This window comes from Euprymna scolopes, chromosome 22, assembly GCF_053919585.1.
Source record: "Euprymna scolopes isolate OS-2025 chromosome 22, ASM5391958v1, whole genome shotgun sequence".
Taxonomy (NCBI): domain Eukaryota; kingdom Metazoa; phylum Mollusca; class Cephalopoda; order Sepiida; family Sepiolidae; genus Euprymna; species Euprymna scolopes.
Genome location: NC_136503.1, coordinates 104,728,792 through 104,747,638, shown reverse-complemented (window position 1 = coordinate 104,747,638; position 18,847 = coordinate 104,728,792). Strand labels below are relative to the sequence as shown.

Here is an 18,847-nt window from a genome sequence, read left to right as displayed (position 1 = left end):
AAAAAAAAAAAAAAGATCTTACATCTCGGTTTGAACGTGTAATCTTAAAATAACGACGCTGCTCCTTAAGTGACTGAGCTATGAGCACGTCAGCAAAATTGGGTCGTTTTTTTAATAGTTAAAATAATTCAAGAAAGACCGTTTTTTGCACATGTGTATATGGCTAACTTGTCATGAAGGAACGATTTTTTGCTACCGCTCCCTGTGGAAATGTTCCCAGTTGAGAGTGAAGGAATTAATGTTTTTAGCCAATTTGTCGTCCGAAGGGTCGAGTTTCAAAATGATATGAATATCGTGAAAATCCGTCACCTGTGTCGAAAGTTTTTGTGAGACATACAAAAACACATACATTTTGCCTTTTATATATATACTAGCGAGGGGTACCCGGCGTTGCCCGGGTGTTTGCAGGTGTGTGTGAAAAAAACAGGTGCCCGTGAAAAAAAAAACAAAGCCTTGACAACGCGCAGTTGGAAAATAGTAAAATGTGAAAAAAAAAACAGGTGCGCGTTTTTGATTGACGTGACGGCGATAGGTATTCAGCAGTTAGCATTTTGTGCGGGACAGTTTTTAATGAGGTCAATAAATCGGTTTGTTTGTTTTTAAAAACTCGCTCCCCTGTCTGATATGACGAAGTCGACATTGACTGGAAAAAATAAAACGTGAAAGTCGGACAAATTGAATAGACAGGTGAACCCCATTCGTAACTCATATATATTATCATTTAGATGTGATATAAAAAGTTTTAAGAAGGAATGAGCCGACCGAAAAGTCCAACGGAAAAAACCTTTTACAGACATACACAATAAGCGAACACACATACATACATACACACATTTTCGCTTTTATATATATAGATAATTTATTTTATATCTTTACTAGCGAGGGGTGGGGTACCCAGTGTTAAGAAAAAAAAAAGTTTTGGTAGGCAGTTAGGCTCGAACCCGAACCCTTGAGGTTAATAGGCTGATGGATTCCTACCACACTACGATGGCAGAGAATTAAGAATGTGTGAAATAAAATCATTAAAAAGTGATGTGCGTGTTTAATGAGGTCAAACGCACTTAATGTTTCCGCAGTGAATTTTAACTGCAAGGTAGTTGTTTTGGGTTTTTGTTTTTACCCAACTTTAAAACTAGCTCCCCCTTTATTAGGGGAGTATCCAAATGAAAGCAATTGTCTGATATGACGGTGAAAACTGACATTGACCAAACATTCCTAGTTTCACATCAGTTTCGATTTTATACGAAAAAGCCGAACCAACATGAAACGACCGAAATAGCGAGAATCGTGTAAAATTTCGATGTAAATAAATCTAGACGCGACGCGCGTTCGCAAATTGTAAATATTATTATCTAGGGTGTATATAAACACTTGTAAGTGATAGTGGACATACACAAAAAGTGCACACACACACGCACACATTTTCGTTTTTATATATATAGATTTGTCTTAGTGTTTAATTTCCAAATTATTATATGAAATTCTTTATAAATTACAAGTTTTCATGCTTATTTCATTTCTTACATTTCTAGGTCTGTCACAATGTCTTTGAGGTGTTTACTGGTTGTCCTTCGTCAAAAGCAAAGAACAGTGCTAACTGTTTACCAAAGCCTTTACAAATATGGTCTACGTCCCGTGTCTCTGTCGGCTTTTCAATGCCACAATAAAGAAGAATCCCCCTCTTTAGTAGAAGAAGCAGAAATTCCATCGGAGAATGAAAGCATTCTTCATAAAAGACGAGACCCTAAAGAACATTATGATTATTACAGGAAACTTGTCAGCACCATCAAACAATTTGATAAGACGACGGTGCCTGAATTAAAAACAGCTGAGCATGAAAATCGCTCCGATTTATTACCAGAGGTGATTAAAAGTGACAGCTGTACGACATTTCAAATAAAAGACCCCAGCCACAAAACAGAATATGCTGAGGCACAACCTGAAGCGTTCCAATCTAATGATGCTGAAACGTCTCATCGCAAGCTATCACTTAGTATTGATTCCAGCAGAGAACCAGCCAATTTCAAAGACACCAGAGAAATTTCCAGACCTTTTTTTGAAAGTGATAAAATATCTACCATTATTAGAGATTCAGAGGTCATGTCACCTTCGGAAGCTGAAGAAGCAACGATAGAATTGAATCGGAGCCGATATACCGACATGGCAACCTCCTCTAATCTAACCGTTTATGTTAGTGAATCCGAGACCCTCAAACAATTGATCAGCCTCGGTGTTGATTTGTCGCGCATCGAGAAGTTCAATGAAGCTGCTAATCTTATCCTCAAACTCGATTTTGAATCGGATGTCAAACCTTATTTGCTCTTCTTGAAGGACGTCGGAGTTCCGAGTGACCAGCTTGCCGTGATCATCACAAAGAATCCTTTTATCTTTAAAGTATGTATGATTCTCATTAAATTCTTCTTGTTGTTTTTTTTTACTTTTTTCACGCCAAAAAAGCCATATTGCCGCTTGGACGTAAGTCGTTACTATTTAGGATTGTCTACAACCCCCCAAAAAAACAAATTTACCAGAAAACCCATTAAACTTTATCAGAAAAATTTTAATTAAAATTTATTAGAAAACCAATCAAAATTTACTTTTAAAAAAGCCATTAAAATTTACTAAAAAAAAGTTTAAAAAATTAAAATTTCCTAGAGTACCCATTAAAATCAAATTCGTGGGTCCGATTCATTGGTTACAAGGAAAAGAGAAGCCGGCTTCAGCAAAAAGGAGACAGGTCAACTTTATACACTACTACATCTAATGTACACAAGACTTCAGCTGTTTCCGTCATGCGCAACTGTTCTTATTATTGGTCGACTGTAAATTGAACAAAGAATGTCACGCATACAGGAGTTCGATTACTTGAAACAATCAGGGAAGGTATTAACGTCATTTTGCATCAGTTTGGTTTTATCAGCCAACTGAGAAACTATCCGGATTCGACTGGAATATTACACAACTGTAAAGCATCACTGTATGTGTGAATATATATATATATATATATATATGTATGTGTGTGTATATATATATATATATATTTTTTTTTTTTGGTCACCCTGTATATATATATATATATATATTTTTTTTTTTTTTTGGTCACCCTGTATATATATATATATATATATATATATATATATTTTTTTTGGTCACCCTGTATATATATATATATATATATATATATATATATATATATATTTTTTTTTTTGGTCACCCTGTATATATATATATATATATATATATATATATATATTTTCTTTTTGGTCACCCTGTATATATATATATATATATATATATATATACAGGGTGACCAAAAAAAAAAAAAACAAAAGCTAAATGGAGGCCATCTAGAACATATGCTGTCTAATGGAGAAAAAAAAGGCAAAAGACCCTAGTGTTTTGATGTGATGTTTTGAATATAATAAACTAGTTATGACCAAAGTTTCATTTCATTCGGACAAAAAACTAAGAAACAGGGCCTAATTAGAGTTGGGGCCCATTTTTTTTTGGGGGGGGGGTCACCTCGTAAATATATATATGTATATAAGCAACAGTAGCAGCTGAATAACGCAATGGTTAGAAGCTCCGGCTGTTGTTTGGACGGTCGGGTTTCGATCCTGGTTTGAGGTAGTTGCTTGTCAAGCCGCACTGATGAACTGTGAAACAGCGAAACAGTACTGAATGTGGGTGACTATATTGCTCCCTAACTTGGGTTGAGCATATTGGGAAGTGATATACAAATTATCATTAGCATATTAAGCGATGCTCTTTGTGTAATATATATATATATATATATATATATATATAGGGTGACCCCAAAAAAGAAAAGCTAAATGGAGGCCATCTAGAACATATGCTGTAGAATGGAGAAAAAAAAGGCCAAAGACCCATGTGTTTTGATGTGATGTTTTGGATATAATAAACTAGTTATGACCAAAGTTTCTTTTCATTAGGACAAAACAATAAGAAACGAGGTCTAATTAGAGTTGGGCCCGTTTTTTTTTGGGGGGGTCACCCTGTAGTAATTGGATCTAACAACAATGTCACGATGCATAAAGTATACGATGGAATTTTGTTTAAATGTTTTCAAGTCTAGATCCGTTAGGGTTTAAAGACCCCATCAGATATGCAAACCTATACGAACAGCTTTGGGTCAACACTGGTTGACCTTGTCCTTCACACGGCATTCTATAAACAAACATTAAAAAAAAACGAGTTGTTGGGAGGGGGGGGCAATGGTCCGGCAAGATTTTTTTTTTTATTAGGAAACATTATTTTTATTTAATCAACATTTTTTTAATAAAATTATTTTAACAACATTTTTTAATTAAACTATTTAAACAACATTTTGTAATAAAATTATTTAAATAAAAATTTATAATAAAATTATTAAAATAAAACTTTTTAATAAAATAATTTAAACAAAACTTTTTAATAAAATTTTTTAAACAAAACGTTTTGATAAAATTATTTGAACAAAACTTTTTAATAAAGCTATATTTATTTGAATGACTTACACCATTCGGTGTAGGTTGCAAAAGTTTAAAGATTCTGTTTACTCTTCATTAAAAACATTCAAATGACAGCACCACGGCACCAGCCAAGATGATAATGATGCTGAAAACTCTGTCTATTAAAATCAGCAACAAACCCAGAAAACCCAATGAAAGGCCCGTCAAGATGGATTGAAATTAAATCTTTAATTGAGAAGGATGTACCTACTGGGAGTGAGGATGTTTCTAATTAGGAAACTGGTTGCCATGCCCAGAATATAACAGATGTTCCAGAAACTTCTCTCGTTGCAAACAAAGTTACAAGATTTGAAGAAATGTTATGGAAAGTAAATATCTGAGAGTGAATGTCACCACGACCAAAGTTTGAGAGTGAATGTTACAAAGATTATTGTCTAAGAGTGAATATTACAAAGACCAAGGTCTGAGAATGAATGCTTATATATATATATATATATATATATATATATATATATATATATATATATATATATATAAAAATTACAATAAGTTTACCAAGGTAATCAAAATGGTAAACTTAAAATATATTATAAATATTAAAGAGTTAATATTTACAAGTAAAGTAATCTCAACCAGATGTAAAAGCTCAATAAAACCGAAAAGGAAATAGAGCTTATAATATGAACAAATGATTAATAAAACATGTTAAAAAACATCTTGAAATACTCTCCTTCTCATCAGAGGGCAGGAATTAGCAAAATGCGGGATCGGATTTTGCATGTAAAAGTATTTAGTGAAACTACAGATAAGTCACAGATCTTACTTGGTTAAAAAAAGGGTGAGGTAAGGGGAGTAGGAGGTAAAAGAAAAATGATAAAAAGATTTCACATGAATGGATAGTCCTGTGAAGGGTAAAAAATCCAAGAATGGTAAAATCCAAACACGGTAGAATTAAAAATTTCCAATCCAACAGGTAAGTTCCAAAAGGGCCAAAATGATCCAAAAGGCAGAATTCCTTGGAAAAAATCACAAATGGAATGAGTATATAAATATATATATATATAAATATATATATATATATATATATATAAATATATATATGTATATATATATATATATATATATATATATATATATAACTACTTCATTTACTCACATAAAATTAATATACGAAAGTATAGATTTATGCGTAAACTTTAAGTATTTACTTCAAAAGTGCTCAATACGTAGGTAGAGCTAGTTAGTAAGTTATAAAATGTATATGGCAATTAAGCTACACTGAATATTCCGCGTTTCATCCGCTCTAGGACTCTTCAGGCTTATGCGCGAATTCTGTGGTTGTTTGTCGTTTTTATATGCGCATCTTCTATTGAGGATTTAGTTAGCCAATCAGCTTTCTAGTATCCTTATTATTATTGTTATTGTCAGTATTGTTTTGTTGTATCACAACTCATCAGTGCGGCTAGACATACACCTTTCCCCAGCCATGGATCGAACCTACAACTGTTGAGTTGACAGTCGGCTGTTCTAACTATCGGACCACAAATCAGTGCCGTAAGTATTTCTCCATGAGTGTGTATTAAATCCACACCCGCCCGTCGCTTACAGTGCTCAAACCATAAGTTTCTTTACAAACAAATTAATAGTGGACTTCGCTTAATTGCTTAAATACGCGTCGGGTGAAAATATATTTACAAAGTGCTCAACCCAAAGAGGGGGGGGGGCTTTAATTGTCATCCACATATAGTACTGTTTCGTTGTATCACAACTCATCAGGGCAGCTAAAACCACTTCTTGGAAAAGCAGAGTAACAAAATTTTCTCCCATCGTTTAATGCAGCTCTGGGGACCGTTTTGACATGACTTTGGAAATCAAGGTTGCATAATCTGGAAAACACTTTCCTTTCAAAAGCAACTTCATGGCTCGGAAAGCGTGAAATTTAGAGAGATGATTAGAGAGATGGGAAGGATTTCATAGCCAAACTAGTGCTGGGACGATTCTAATATTTTTCCCGGTTCCGATACAATTACCGATTCCGATTCTTTATAAATCTCAAAATATTTACAATAAAGGTGTTATTTTTATCCGATTACTGTAAAAACACATGTTCAGTGTGCAGATATTTTGCTCAAACGTGAAAATACACTTGTGAAGGGGGGGGGGTGATCTATAGATTTTAGTTTGACTGGTAATTTAGAATCAATAAATATTCATTATTTTATTATTACTACCAGCAGTGAAGATTTTGTTTCAAACAAAATCAAATAAAAAACAGAGATAATTAAAGGAATCGTTTTTGGCATCGGAAAATAAATACAAATTTTTCCGATTCTGATACTGATTCCAATATCGATTCCGATACCCCAAAAAGTTCGATTTTTCTGATTCCTGATTCTAATTCCGATTAATTGTCCCAACACTAATTGAAAGCCCAGTCAATGCAGTGAAAGTAGTTGGACTAACCACCTCCAAAGAACGCAAGAGTGCAGCCCTCCGCTGACAACGTCATGCCCACAGTTTTCTGGAACCAGGCTAAAGTAACTAACAAAATCAAGAAGCTGGGCAATATCAGCAAAGGTATCCTCCTCCTGCATGACAGCATTCCAATCCGCCAGATATATTGTATATTGTATTGTATCATATTGTATATATTGTATTAGGTTGTCCGGAAAATAATGGCCATTTCAGAAAGTCTGTTTTGAAATTGGATTTTATCATAGGATTTTTATTATATTTCAGGTAAACATCAACATGATTATTGATTTATATGTGCTCTTTAATAATTTCTTACTTTTTTCTTTCAGAAAACGTTTTATGAGCGAATGAGCCCATAATTTGGAATATGAGAAAAGAAGACTTACGATTACTTTTCCTGCATGAGTTTAAGCTTGGTAACAATGCTTCTCAAACAATTGCAAATATCAATAGGGCATGGGGAGAAGGCATCGCAAGTGATAGAACAGTACGAAGGTGGTTTCAGAAATTTCGTAGTGGTAATGAGAGCCTTAAAGATGGAGAAGGTAGAGGACGGCCATCTAATCTTGACAATGAAAATTTGAGAGCCATTGTTGAGCAAAACCCACGGCAAAGTGTCAGGGAAATGTCTCGGGAACTTGGTGTCAGCAGTTCAACAGTGTCGGACCATCTGAAGCAAATTGGCAAGGTGAAAAAGTTCGACAAATGGGTCCCACATGAGCTCAATGAAAATCAACAAGCTCGACGTTTTGAAGTGTGTTCGATGCTCTTTTTGCGAAACATTAATGATCAATTTCTTGACCGAATGGTCACCTGTGACGAAAAGTGGATCCTTTATGATAATTGGAAACGATCAGGTCAATGGCTTGATTGTGATGAACCACCCAAACATTTTCCAAAGCCAAATTTTCACCAACAGAAGATTATGCTGATTGTTTGGTGGTGTGCAATTGGTGCTATTCATTACAGCTTTCTGGATGCTAATCAGAGCATCACGGCAGAGGTTTACCTGCAATCAACTCGAAGAAATGCATCATCATTTACAAAAATTGAGATCTGCATTAGTGAATAGGCGTGGTTCAATCCTGCTCCACAATAATGCGTGGCCTAATGTTGCGAGAATGACACTGCAGAAACTCACAGACTTGGGATATGAAACTTTACCACAACCTCCTTATTCTCCAGATCTTTCGCCCACAGACTACCATTTTTTCAAGCATTTAGCCGCTTTTTTAAGCAACAAAACTTTCAGATCTAATGCAGAGGTTGAATCTTTTTTTTTCAAAGATTTCTTAGCATCTAAGCCAAAGAATTTTTATCAACAAGGCAAGGCATAAATGATCTAGTTGATAGATGGCAAAATGCATGGCTGTTCAAGGATCATACTTTGACTAATTTCAATGTTTAGTGTCACCTATTTGATTAATAATTACTTTTTCTCGAAAATTGGCCATTATTTTCCGGACAACCTAATATCATATTGTATATTGTATTGTATCATATTGTATATTGTATTTAAGCATATTGTATTGCTTTAGCGATTTTAAGTCCTTCATCAAATACAGAGTGTCCTTAAACCCAACCATCTATTTTGATTTCTATTTATAAAACAATTCTCATAAAAACAGAGTAACAAAATTTGGCACTGTCTTTTCTCCCATCTATTTTGATTACTAGTTCAAAATAGGCGCTTAATTTTGGGACACTTTGTATGAATCAAAATGTTCCTAAGCGTTTTTCTTAATTTTGCTATTCTTTCCTTTCTTTAATGACAGGCTAATATTGAAGACTTAGAAGCCATTATTGAATATTTTAAATCCAAAAATTTCCCAAAGACGGACATCCCGCAAATTCTGATCCGAGCACCACGTTTATTGTCAATGTCTGTTCCAAATATTGATGAAAAACTCGGATTTTATCAGAAACTCTTCAAACTCACAGGTAAATCATTTTTCTTTTGTGTTTGGGTTCGTAGAAAGAATGTTTATACAGGATGTTCTCAGCATCCGAGGGACATCAGACATTTTACAAAAATAATGAAAAATTACAAATATATCCCTATCTCTACTTATATATAAAGGCATTTTGCATGTGTGTTTGTGTGTGTCTTTGTGCATGTGTTTATGTGTGTATTTGTGTGCGTGTGTGTACACGTGTTAGTGTTTTTTTGTGTGTGTGCGTGTGTATGTTTGTGTGTGGGTGTGTATGTGTATGTACATGTGTATCAGGGTTGGCAGTTTGGTTTCTGTTGAAATTTCTTGGAAGGTATGAAGCTCTTTATAACAGGGGTCAACAACCTTTTAAATCCAGCCCTTGAGTGAATTTTGTTTGTTCTGCCATCTTACTCACGATGCATTTGAATTTCTTTTTTTTTGTTTCGATATTTTTTTTTTTTTTTTACATAGGCATCACCACTTATCAAGGCCGAGAGGCCACTCGAGGCTAAGGGTTAAAGAGTGTACAGTAGAAATTGGACAATATAGTAATCGTTAGTAATGGAAATTCGGTAAATTTGTTAACTTATATGGAACGGCTCATCAAGAACTTGTTTACGTTAGACTTGAAGACAGCCATATTGTAGTCAGCTGGAAAGCAGGAAAACGGAAGACAATTCCATAGGCGTGCATTTCTAAGAAAGAAGCTTTGTTCATGGAATTTAGGTTTAGGCACAGATAAAGAGTGGGGGGAATTATTGATAGTATTTTCTGCTAGACAGGTGAAAGTTTGGCAAGGGGAGGCCATAGATTGGAGCTCAGTCAAGCACTTGCCATGAAAATAACGATAAAGCAGAGACAAACTCGCAACATCTCTTCTGTGAGAAAGAGGTTGCAGGGAAGAGAAAAGGACATCTCCTACAAGGCTATATTTCTATAGTAAAATAAATTATATCATTGTAATATAGGATATAATTGTATTTATTACTTGATTTCTTGAAATGCTCAAAAAATTTATTTACAATAAATGGATTTTTGGGATGTGGATTGATTATTTATATTATTTGGATTCTTTGGACTACTGTTCTCATCTTGAGCGTGATTTTCACAACATTTCAATCAATGTAACCTCCAACCTTCTTCAGGTGTATCTTATCGAACTTGGGAATGTTTCTGTCAAACTCAGGAATTTGGACGGAATTTCGAATGAGACCCTTTATTTATTTCATGGCGGTAGTATGCTCTCGTTTCATTAGCCCTGACTGCATAGAGGTCCTAAGTAATTCGCAATTGTATTTTTTGGTCGGCCACACTGAGGATCGAACCTTCAACCTTCTATCACATTTTACAATTGATTTTTTCCAAGTATTCTAACCGCTGCACGATGGACCTTGAAGAAGGTCAGAAGTTACATCGGCTGAAACGTTGTGAAAATGACAAATAGGAGTCTTAAGAATCTAAATAATTTAATAACATTGTTGTCCTCCATGACAATTTAGCCAAAGCTGTTTGGCCCTCCTCCTTTTAATCAGTATAACTTTTTAGACCTCACGCTCAAAAAGGTTGCAAACCTCTGCTCTATGCCAATGGTTAACCAATCATTTAATGTCAGATGCAGTAGAGGACAACGCATCCTTTTTAAACATGCAATGCAAGAGTATAACTAATATGAACAATCTGAGGTGTTCCCAGTTAGCCATTAAGTATTGATAGGCTGCGATAGAGAGGGACATTTTGTTTTGATTTTAATGCCGGTATTTGAGTGATTGGAAGATCCTATTGGAGACAGAATGGCAGATGAGCACAGTTGATTTTTTACAAAGGGGTCACCACTTATCAAGGCCTGGGGGCCACTTGAGGATAAGAGTTAATGAGTGTGGAAATTTGGTAAATTGGATTACATCAGGGGATGTTTCATCAAGAATTTTTTCACGTTGTACTTGAAGGCGACCATATTGTAGTCAGTTGGAAAGCAAAGAAACGGAAGAAAATTCCACAGGCGGGCAGTTCATGTTATCTCCCTTTGTTTCTTCACTTTTTTTTTTAAATGGCAGGTGAGACAGTCACTTCTCCGATATTCATAAAATTTGACTCTCTTATCTAAAAACAAAACTACTTGATCAATCTACATGACTTTAAGAACATGATGTTTTCGTTTCATCATGGGGATATACATTATACAGATTTTGTTTTTTAATATAATGGGGGGGGGTCTGGACAAGTCCCCCCCAAAATAAACATGAATCTATTTTTCCTGTCTATGTAATGCATAGTTGTAAAAAAATAGAAAGGTTAAAAAGTGAAATAACAAATTAGAATATTTAGAGAGTTGGAGAAACGTACAAGATTATAAGTTATTAAGACCTTCCATAACTAAAAATTCCGATTTTAATTAAAAAAAATAAATGAATAAAAAGTATTTTTCGGGCTTTGAAAGATTTATAATTTATGTGGTCGAAAGCTGTAATTTAGACAATTAATTTTTTTTTTTTTTTTTTTTTTTTTTTTTTTTTGAGTGGGATAACAAATTAATTGTCCGTCAGGAGGATTTTTTTTTTTTTTTTGAGGAGGGGGTAATTTATAAATGTATTCCTTACATTTTGTTTTGCTCATTTTTCCTCTTTCATTGATTTCAGGCAGCCAAGTACGTGAAGTTGTTTGTCATCTTCCGAAATTGGTCAGTTACAATGCAAAATCAATCAAGGTTAGTATATACTAGTGTTGCCCGGGATACAATGAATTAATTTTAATTTTATTTTTTTTCATATTTGTTACATCATATATCTATTATAATAAAGTTGTATCTTGTTTGTTCACGATTTGGTTAATATATACAAAAGGTACACTGTTTAACAGACTTGCACATACTTTTTTATTTCTGCATGATTTCTTTATATACTATTTATTCAAAAGGAATCACCATTCAAAAGGTTATCTAATTTGCATATTACATTAAATAAAATCTGTTTTAATAATTAGCTTTCAATTTTTATTACAAATTAGTAATAGAATTGTTTTAAGTATTCTATTTAGAAATATTATATAAAGCTGATTTATTTTATTGATTTATTTATTTTACATTTAATTTAATTTATTTTTAATTATTATGATCGACATCATCTGCATTTAAAAACAAAAGTTTTCATTTAACTTATGAGTTATTTCTATTTAAGCTATGCGATTTTATTTCTCAATTTGAAGGATGAAGATAGCTATGTTTTATGGCTTTATTAGGTTAGTGCAAAAATAATGTAGCTTTTTGACATTCATCTTCAAAAGATCATAACTCCTTTCATAATAAACTTTATTAATCGAAATAAGAACCATTAGAATCGACACATTTTTTTTGCCAAAGAGAAACAAGTTTATTTATCTCATTAGCATAGAAATCCGGAGTTCTGGAAGCGATGAAGTCATTAAAGGCCGATTCGGCATCATCTCGGCTTTTGAAACATTTTTTGCACAGGAAGTTGTCGAGATACTTCAAAAAGTGATAATCGGTGGGAGAAAGGACCGGTGAATATGGCGGACGAGGCAGAATCTCGGAGCCCAATTCGTTCAGCTTTTGCATGGTCAGTTGCGCAACATGTGAGCGAGCGTTGTCATGGAGGAGAATTGGTCCCTTCATATTGACCCATCTCGGGCACATACATTGGAACTTCTGATGGTTGGTTGGTTGTTTTTGTTTTACGGCATATCAATCCTTTTCAGGTTATTTAATGCCGAATCCAAAGATTTTGAAGAAAAGTTTTTTTAATAGAACATATTTGTTGTTTTCAAGTCTGTTTCTATTTAACCCATAGTTGGTACCCTGAGCGAGAGACCTGGTGAATATGCCGCATGAGCCCAATTAGTTCTGCAGGGTTAGTTGAGCAACATGCGGGTGAATGTTGTCATGGAGGAGAATTGGTCCCTTTATATTGACCAATCTCGGGCACATACATTCTGGTGCATTTTGTCAATTTGTCAACAGTACTTCTTCACCATATTTTTTTCGCCTGGATTCAAGAAGCTGTGATGGATGAGACCGGCTGCAGACCACCAAACAGTCACCATAACCTTTTTGTGATGCAATTTCAGCTTCGGGAAGTGTTGTGAAGCTTTTCTGGCATCCAACCACTGTGCCAAATGTTGCCGGTTGTCATAGAGGATCCACTTCTCATCACACGTTACAATCCACTCAAGAAATAGGTCGTTTTTGTTGTGCAGAAGGAGCATAGAAGACACCTCAAAACAATGATTTTTTTTGATTATCGTTCAATTCATGCAGCACCCATTTATCCAACTTTTTTGACTTCCCAATTTGCTTTAAATAATGAACGACTGTTGAGTGGTCGAGCTTGAGTTCAACAGCAACTTCTCATGTGGTTTTGCGAGGATCGGCTTCAATTTAGGCTTTCAAATGTTATCAACTTCAGTCGGCTGGCTGTGACCGTTTTCAACTTTGAGGCTCTTGTCACCATTGCGAAATTTCTTGAACCACTGTTGTTCTACACGTTCATTAGTGGTTCCTGTGCCAAACACATCATTGATATCATGAACTGTCTTAGCAGTTTTTCGGCCTAGTTTGAACTGGAATAAGAAAACGTGTAGATTTAAATTTTGTCGATGCTGTTGAAAAGCCTGCAAAGAAAAAAAAAAAGTAAAAAGATTGAGAATGGTAACGAATATCACAATTTGATAGAGCAAAAAACGCACTTCAAAATGATATTTTGGGGTATTTATTCGTTGTAAGCAAGGAATTTTTTTTAATTCAATATTTAAGAACTTGCCTTTATTAATTTGAAATTGTCCCAGAAAACTAATTGTTATTTTTCAAGAGATTTTTACAATGAATTTACCTTCAAAATTTAGTTTACTTGTTGGTTTCCGAATATCGCCATGAAAACATTTTTCATTATAAACTTTTTTTCACATGTAAAAATATTATTTCCTTTTAGGAATTAACTTTAGGCTTTAATCTTTCAAATACAATAAAAAAAAGTAATCGAAAACCTAAAAAAAATATGATAAATCGACTTTCAAAACCGTTTCCCTCCATCAGTTTTCCCCATGGTGGGGCCATGTGATGTCACACGGGTCTGAAAAATAGTTATGCAGGGAGAGGGTACCAATAAAAAACTCCTCAAACTTTCTTTTAATGTTTCTTTGTCTTTTTTAATTCTTGTAAAAAAAAATCATCATTTTAATTTCCACCTTTTATTTTTTCAGGAGATCCACTTCCAGATGAAGGAGTTCCTTGGATTTACTAATTTTGATCTCCAAAAGATTTTCCTGATCACTCCACGGGTTTTTCTTTCCAGTTAGTATAAATCAGTATTTTATTTTGTGGGCGAAGAAGGAAGAAAAATATGTACTTCCCACTGCAGGGGTTTAAACTACAACCTTTAGTTAATCAAAGGAAATTAGCAACAACTCCCAAGATATCTTATTCTTAGGCAGAACTTCCCTTTGTGCGGATCTTTAGGGATGTGCCAGTTTTGGGAGTCACCAGTTTGGGGATCCGTACTTTGGGGAGTCATCACTTTTTCTGAGGGTTACATTTTGCAGTTTGGATTTGGGTGAAGTATTTTCGGTTTAGAGAAATGATTTTATTGAAAAAGTTTCACAGGGTTTATAATCAAATGTGAGAAAGACGGGAAACGTTATATGATAAAACAAAACAAAATAAATAAATATTTTATATGTGTTTAAAAATAGAAGATCACAGCAATTGAATTATTACAGAATTATACAAATTATATTTAATAAGAGTCAATGTTCATTGTTTTTCATATTAGAAATATAGTTCAACGAGAAGGGTTGGGAATATTTCAAGATCAGCAGATGATAAAGAAGGTTTAAATATTGTGTATGTTTGTGTGTTCACTAATGTAGGTGTGAGTTGAGGCATAGCAGCATTCTCCAGGGCCCAACAGAGGTGGCGCCGGTTCAAGGGCTCTGGTCAACTTGTTCACTGAAGAAAAATCTGATTTTCTATATCCACCCGCTAGATTGAGTGAATTTTCATAATTTTTGGATATATTACTATTTTCGACATGACAATTAAGTAAGTAATATTTTTGCTTAAAATGATATAGTTTGAAAAAAATTGATTTGTCAACTCTATCATAACAAGCACCATATTATCTGTTATCTATAATTAACTAGCTAACTTTTCTCAATAACTACGCCTTGGAATTTTTTGAAATTTTGCACAAACATTAAACATGGTATGAGTAAAAAAGTAACAGAACGGATTTTCCAGGAAAACTCTGGTGCCTTTCGGGTTAAAATGGCTAAAATTGACACTTTTGTGCTTATTAAAAAAAAATTGATGCCTTGGATTTTTATAAAACTTTCTGAATAGTTGTAACTAACTGATTTCTATATAATTTTGTTTGTCTATACTTCGCGATAACTCTTTGGTGTGAAGAGGCGCCTGGCATTGCCATTGTCTATACTTCGCGATAACTCTTTGGGGAAGGGGCGCCTGGCATTGCCCGGTTGTAAAATATGGTTAAACAAATAAAAGAAAAACGAGACTTGGGTGCCATCTTATCATGTAATTAAAAGAAAAAAAAATGTCATGTTGTGGACGCCCGTAAAAAAGCAGAGAATTTTAAATGATAGGAGAAGAAAAAATTGAAAATAAAATGCTGCATGCTGGGCACGAACTTGCAAAACTTAAGTTCGCAAGCGAACACGTTATCGATCGGACCACGACGACCTAATCTAATCTAATGACATTGCAAGTTTAGCTTTTTAAAATGAAACAACAAATGAACTGTTTGCATATGCACAATTAACATTTCTACATGGAATAAGTGATGATTTTTTATAATTTTTCGATATTATGTGTTCAAGAGATCGCTCTTTTTACGGAACCACGTTCATGCTGCTTCGATGCAGATGACAAGTTTTTTGCGGACATACAAACATGCACATAAACACACACACAGACAGCTAAAATTTATATTATAGACTATCATGACTACCTGGCATTGCCCGAGTGGAGAGAAGTGGTATACTACGGCTATTAAGCAACCAACACCCAGAAAAAAAAATCAAAATAACTTTTGTTTCAATCAAAATTGTAACAAGTACCCATGCGAGCACAAAAAAAAAATTAGCCGCAGTTGGCAGGCCCGAACATGTAACGTGAAAGAGGAAAAGGAGGTGAAAAAAAGCTGTCACAGTCACGGCCACGGTGACTTATGACGTCACGGGCTTTCAAAATAACATTTTATAGACCTACGCTGAGATTGGTAGGTGTATGATTTGCAAAAATGTCGACAAAAAAAGTGACCCGTCCTTGCAAAAAATAGCCCAGTTGACCAGCACAGAATTAATCTTTTTGGCCAATTTATAGATATTTTTCATCCAAGAGATTGATCTTTCTAACGATACCAATTTTTGTCATGGTCCAATGCGTCTGTCAAAAGTTTTTGGCAGACATACAAATACAACAACTATAGAAGGCAGTAATTGCCGAGAATGCAGTTGGAAGATTCGGAGTTCCTATCCCGTCGCAGATACCACCTGACGAAGGCCAGAGGAATAGTTGGTCGAAACGTTGTGAGACAACAACTAAAAAAAGATGAGGATAACGGTCCGTAATAAAATAAAATTAATAAGTAATACTCATCTCAATAACTCTTATCCCCGAGTGGCCCTTGGGCCTTGATAAGTGGTGAATTCCATGTAAAAAAAAAAAAAAAAAAACACACAGACATACACAAACTAACATACATTTTCCTTTTTATATATTAGATGGTTCCCATATCATGTTAAATTCTGTACTAATTCTACTAAATAATCGATTGTCACTCAGTATATATGTTGCTTCTTTGTTGAGTCATCTTTGTCTATAATTTTTTGGTTGGTTGGTTTTGTTTTACGACATATCAACCTTTTTCAGGTTATTTAATGCCAAATCTAGTTATTTTGAGGAACGATTTTTAATGGAGTATATTTTTTTTTTAAGTCAGATTCTATTTTACCCATAGTTGGGACCCTAACAGGTACTACCACTCCAAGTCAGAGTGGACCTGGGAGCAATGGCAATTAAAGGGTGGCTCCACACTCCCCAAGGCCCACAAGGTGGGGCTTCACCATCGGATATAGTTTCAGGTCATATCCAGGACCTATAATTTTTTGCTTTGTTTCATAACAATAGATGGTTTTATAACAATAGATGGTTTCATAACAATAGATGGTTTCCCTTTTCCTTCCATATATGGTCAGCCATACCTGACTTTTCAATCTGTCCACGTATTACGAAAAACAGTATCATTTGTTGTTTTCATTTTTATTTTTTCTGTTACCATGTTGAAACGCCATTTTTATGCATATTTTTTATTCCTTTGCAGATAAATATAATTTGACGAACGTATTTGTCTACGTCCACAACGAGATGGGCCTGACTCATGCCCAGTTGATAAAGTGGCCGAAGATCTTCCGAACGCGACTGCATCGAATTAAAGAACGCCATGAATTCTTGAAGCACATGAAACGTGATCAGTACGATGCCACTAAGGAGAACTATGTATCACTTAAAGCTCTCGTCTCTCAGGATGATAAAACCTTTTGTTTTGATATTGCAAAATCTTCAACAGCAGAATTCAACCAATTTCTGAAAACCTTGTAATTTTTTGTTTTTATATTTGAAAGAAAAAAAGTCTGTTTAATGACTTTTTATATTAATCTTTGTCTTAATTTTCTAAATAAACAAGAAAAAAATTATCCGTTGAGTCAGCCATTGAACTCTGATTAGATTGTTTGAATTTTTAAAGTGAGATTTTTCACCACTTATCAAGGTCTGAAGGCCACTCGAGGATAGAAGTTAATGAATGTCAGGTGGTAGTGTAGTAAACGTTAATGGTGTGAGGTTAGTACAATTTGATTATTTAAGCGGACAGTTTAAAAAGAACTTGTTTACATTGGACTTGAAGGTTTCAATATTGTAGTTGGTTGGGAAGCAAACCAGCAGAACAGTGTTCCACATGCAGGCAGTTCTAGGAAAGAAGCTTTGTTAACAGCTTATGCATTTAGATCTAGGCATAGATAGACAGTGGGGGAAATGGTTGCTAATGGTTGTAACTAGTCGAGTTATTTTTTGTGAAATTCCAGCAAGGAGGGACCATAGATTGAAGCTCAGACGAGCACTTGCCATGAAAATAATGATAGGCTTGCAACGTGGAAAACAGGTTGCAGGGAAGAGAAAAGAGCATCACTTACTAGGTTTTGAAGCTGGTTTTGAACTCTATTAAGGCAGGATAGAGTGCACCGAGCAGCTCCTACTGAGATGTGACAACAGTACTCCATTTGAGATATAGCGTTGTGGTCATTCTTTTCCTACTCCTATTGTGAACATGTAGGGTGAACCTGGGTAATTCCACCCCCAACTTTACAAAAATGGCTGCCAAAGACAAAATAATAGATTTTACTAAAAGAAAACTTAACACACACATATATAGGTCAAAACAGTTTAAGATGTAAAAAAAATTGAACTCATGTAACAGGGTCAGTGAAAAAAACATGTTTTAAATCAATTTCAATATTTACGAAAAAAGGGGGCAAAGCCACCCCCATCTTCTTTCCATTCCCTTTGCCTCCTTTGAGCATCAAAAGTAACAATATAACTTGCTTACAGTGTCTTTTTAAAGGCACCTAACATGATCAAAGCCAGCTTTTTTTTTTTTTTACAAGGTGGTCACCACTTATCAAGGGTCCGGAAGCCACTCAGGGATAAGGGTTATTGTAAGTACAGTACGTTAGTGTGGATATTTAAAGTGTCTACTTAAGGGGGCGGTTCATCAGAAATTTGTTTACATTGGACTTGAACACATCCAAGTTGTAGTCAGGAGGGAAGCAGGCAGACGGAACAGAGTTCCACAGGCATGCAGTTCTAAGAAAGAAGCTTTGTTCATGGAATCTACGTTTTGATTTAGGCATAGATAAAGAGTGGGGAAAGATTTTGACAGT

General features: G+C 34.6%; 2 protein-coding genes across 2 annotated transcripts; one reads left to right on the top strand and one right to left on the bottom strand.

The window, feature by feature from the left end:
• The first annotated feature begins 1,537 nt into the window (after nucleotides 1-1,537).
• Nucleotides 1,538-17,632, top strand: LOC145243594 (transcription termination factor 3, mitochondrial-like). The gene is made up of 5 exons (XM_080106582.1): nucleotides 1,538-2,394; nucleotides 8,723-8,888; nucleotides 11,518-11,585; nucleotides 14,093-14,183; nucleotides 17,233-17,632. The coding sequence occupies exons 1-5, from the start codon at nucleotides 1,543-1,545 to the stop codon at nucleotides 17,508-17,510; spliced, it is 1,455 nt and encodes a 484-aa protein (XP_079962708.1). The 5' UTR covers nucleotides 1,538-1,542; the 3' UTR covers nucleotides 17,511-17,632.
• LOC145243595 (histone-lysine N-methyltransferase SETMAR-like) lies at nucleotides 12,169-18,197 on the bottom strand. Its single transcript, XM_080106583.1, has 2 exons — nucleotides 18,101-18,197; nucleotides 12,169-13,504 (listed from the first exon to the last, which is right to left on the bottom strand). The coding sequence occupies exons 1-2, from the start codon at nucleotides 18,185-18,187 to the stop codon at nucleotides 13,280-13,282; spliced, it is 312 nt and encodes a 103-aa protein (XP_079962709.1). The 5' UTR covers nucleotides 18,188-18,197; the 3' UTR covers nucleotides 12,169-13,279.
• Nucleotides 18,198-18,847: the final 650 nt, after the last annotated feature.

Coding starts and splice junctions, on each gene's coding strand:
- LOC145243594 (XM_080106582.1), top strand. CDS start 1,543: ATGTCTTTGAGGTGTTTACTGGTTGTCCTTCGTCAAAAGCAAAGAACA. Junction 2,395..8,722: donor AGAATCCTTTTATCTTTAAA/GTATGTATGATT, acceptor CTTTAATGACAG/GCTAATATTGAAGACTTAGA. Junction 14,184..17,232: donor TCCACGGGTTTTTCTTTCCA/GTTAGTATAAAT, acceptor ATTCCTTTGCAG/ATAAATATAATTTGACGAAC.
- LOC145243595 (XM_080106583.1), bottom strand. CDS start 18,187: ATGGAGTACTGTTGTCACATCTCAGTAGGAGCTGCTCGGTGCACTCTA. Junction 13,505..18,100: donor AAAACCAGCTTCAAAACCTA/GTAAGTGATGCT, acceptor TTTTCTTTGCAG/GCTTTTCAACAGCATCGACA.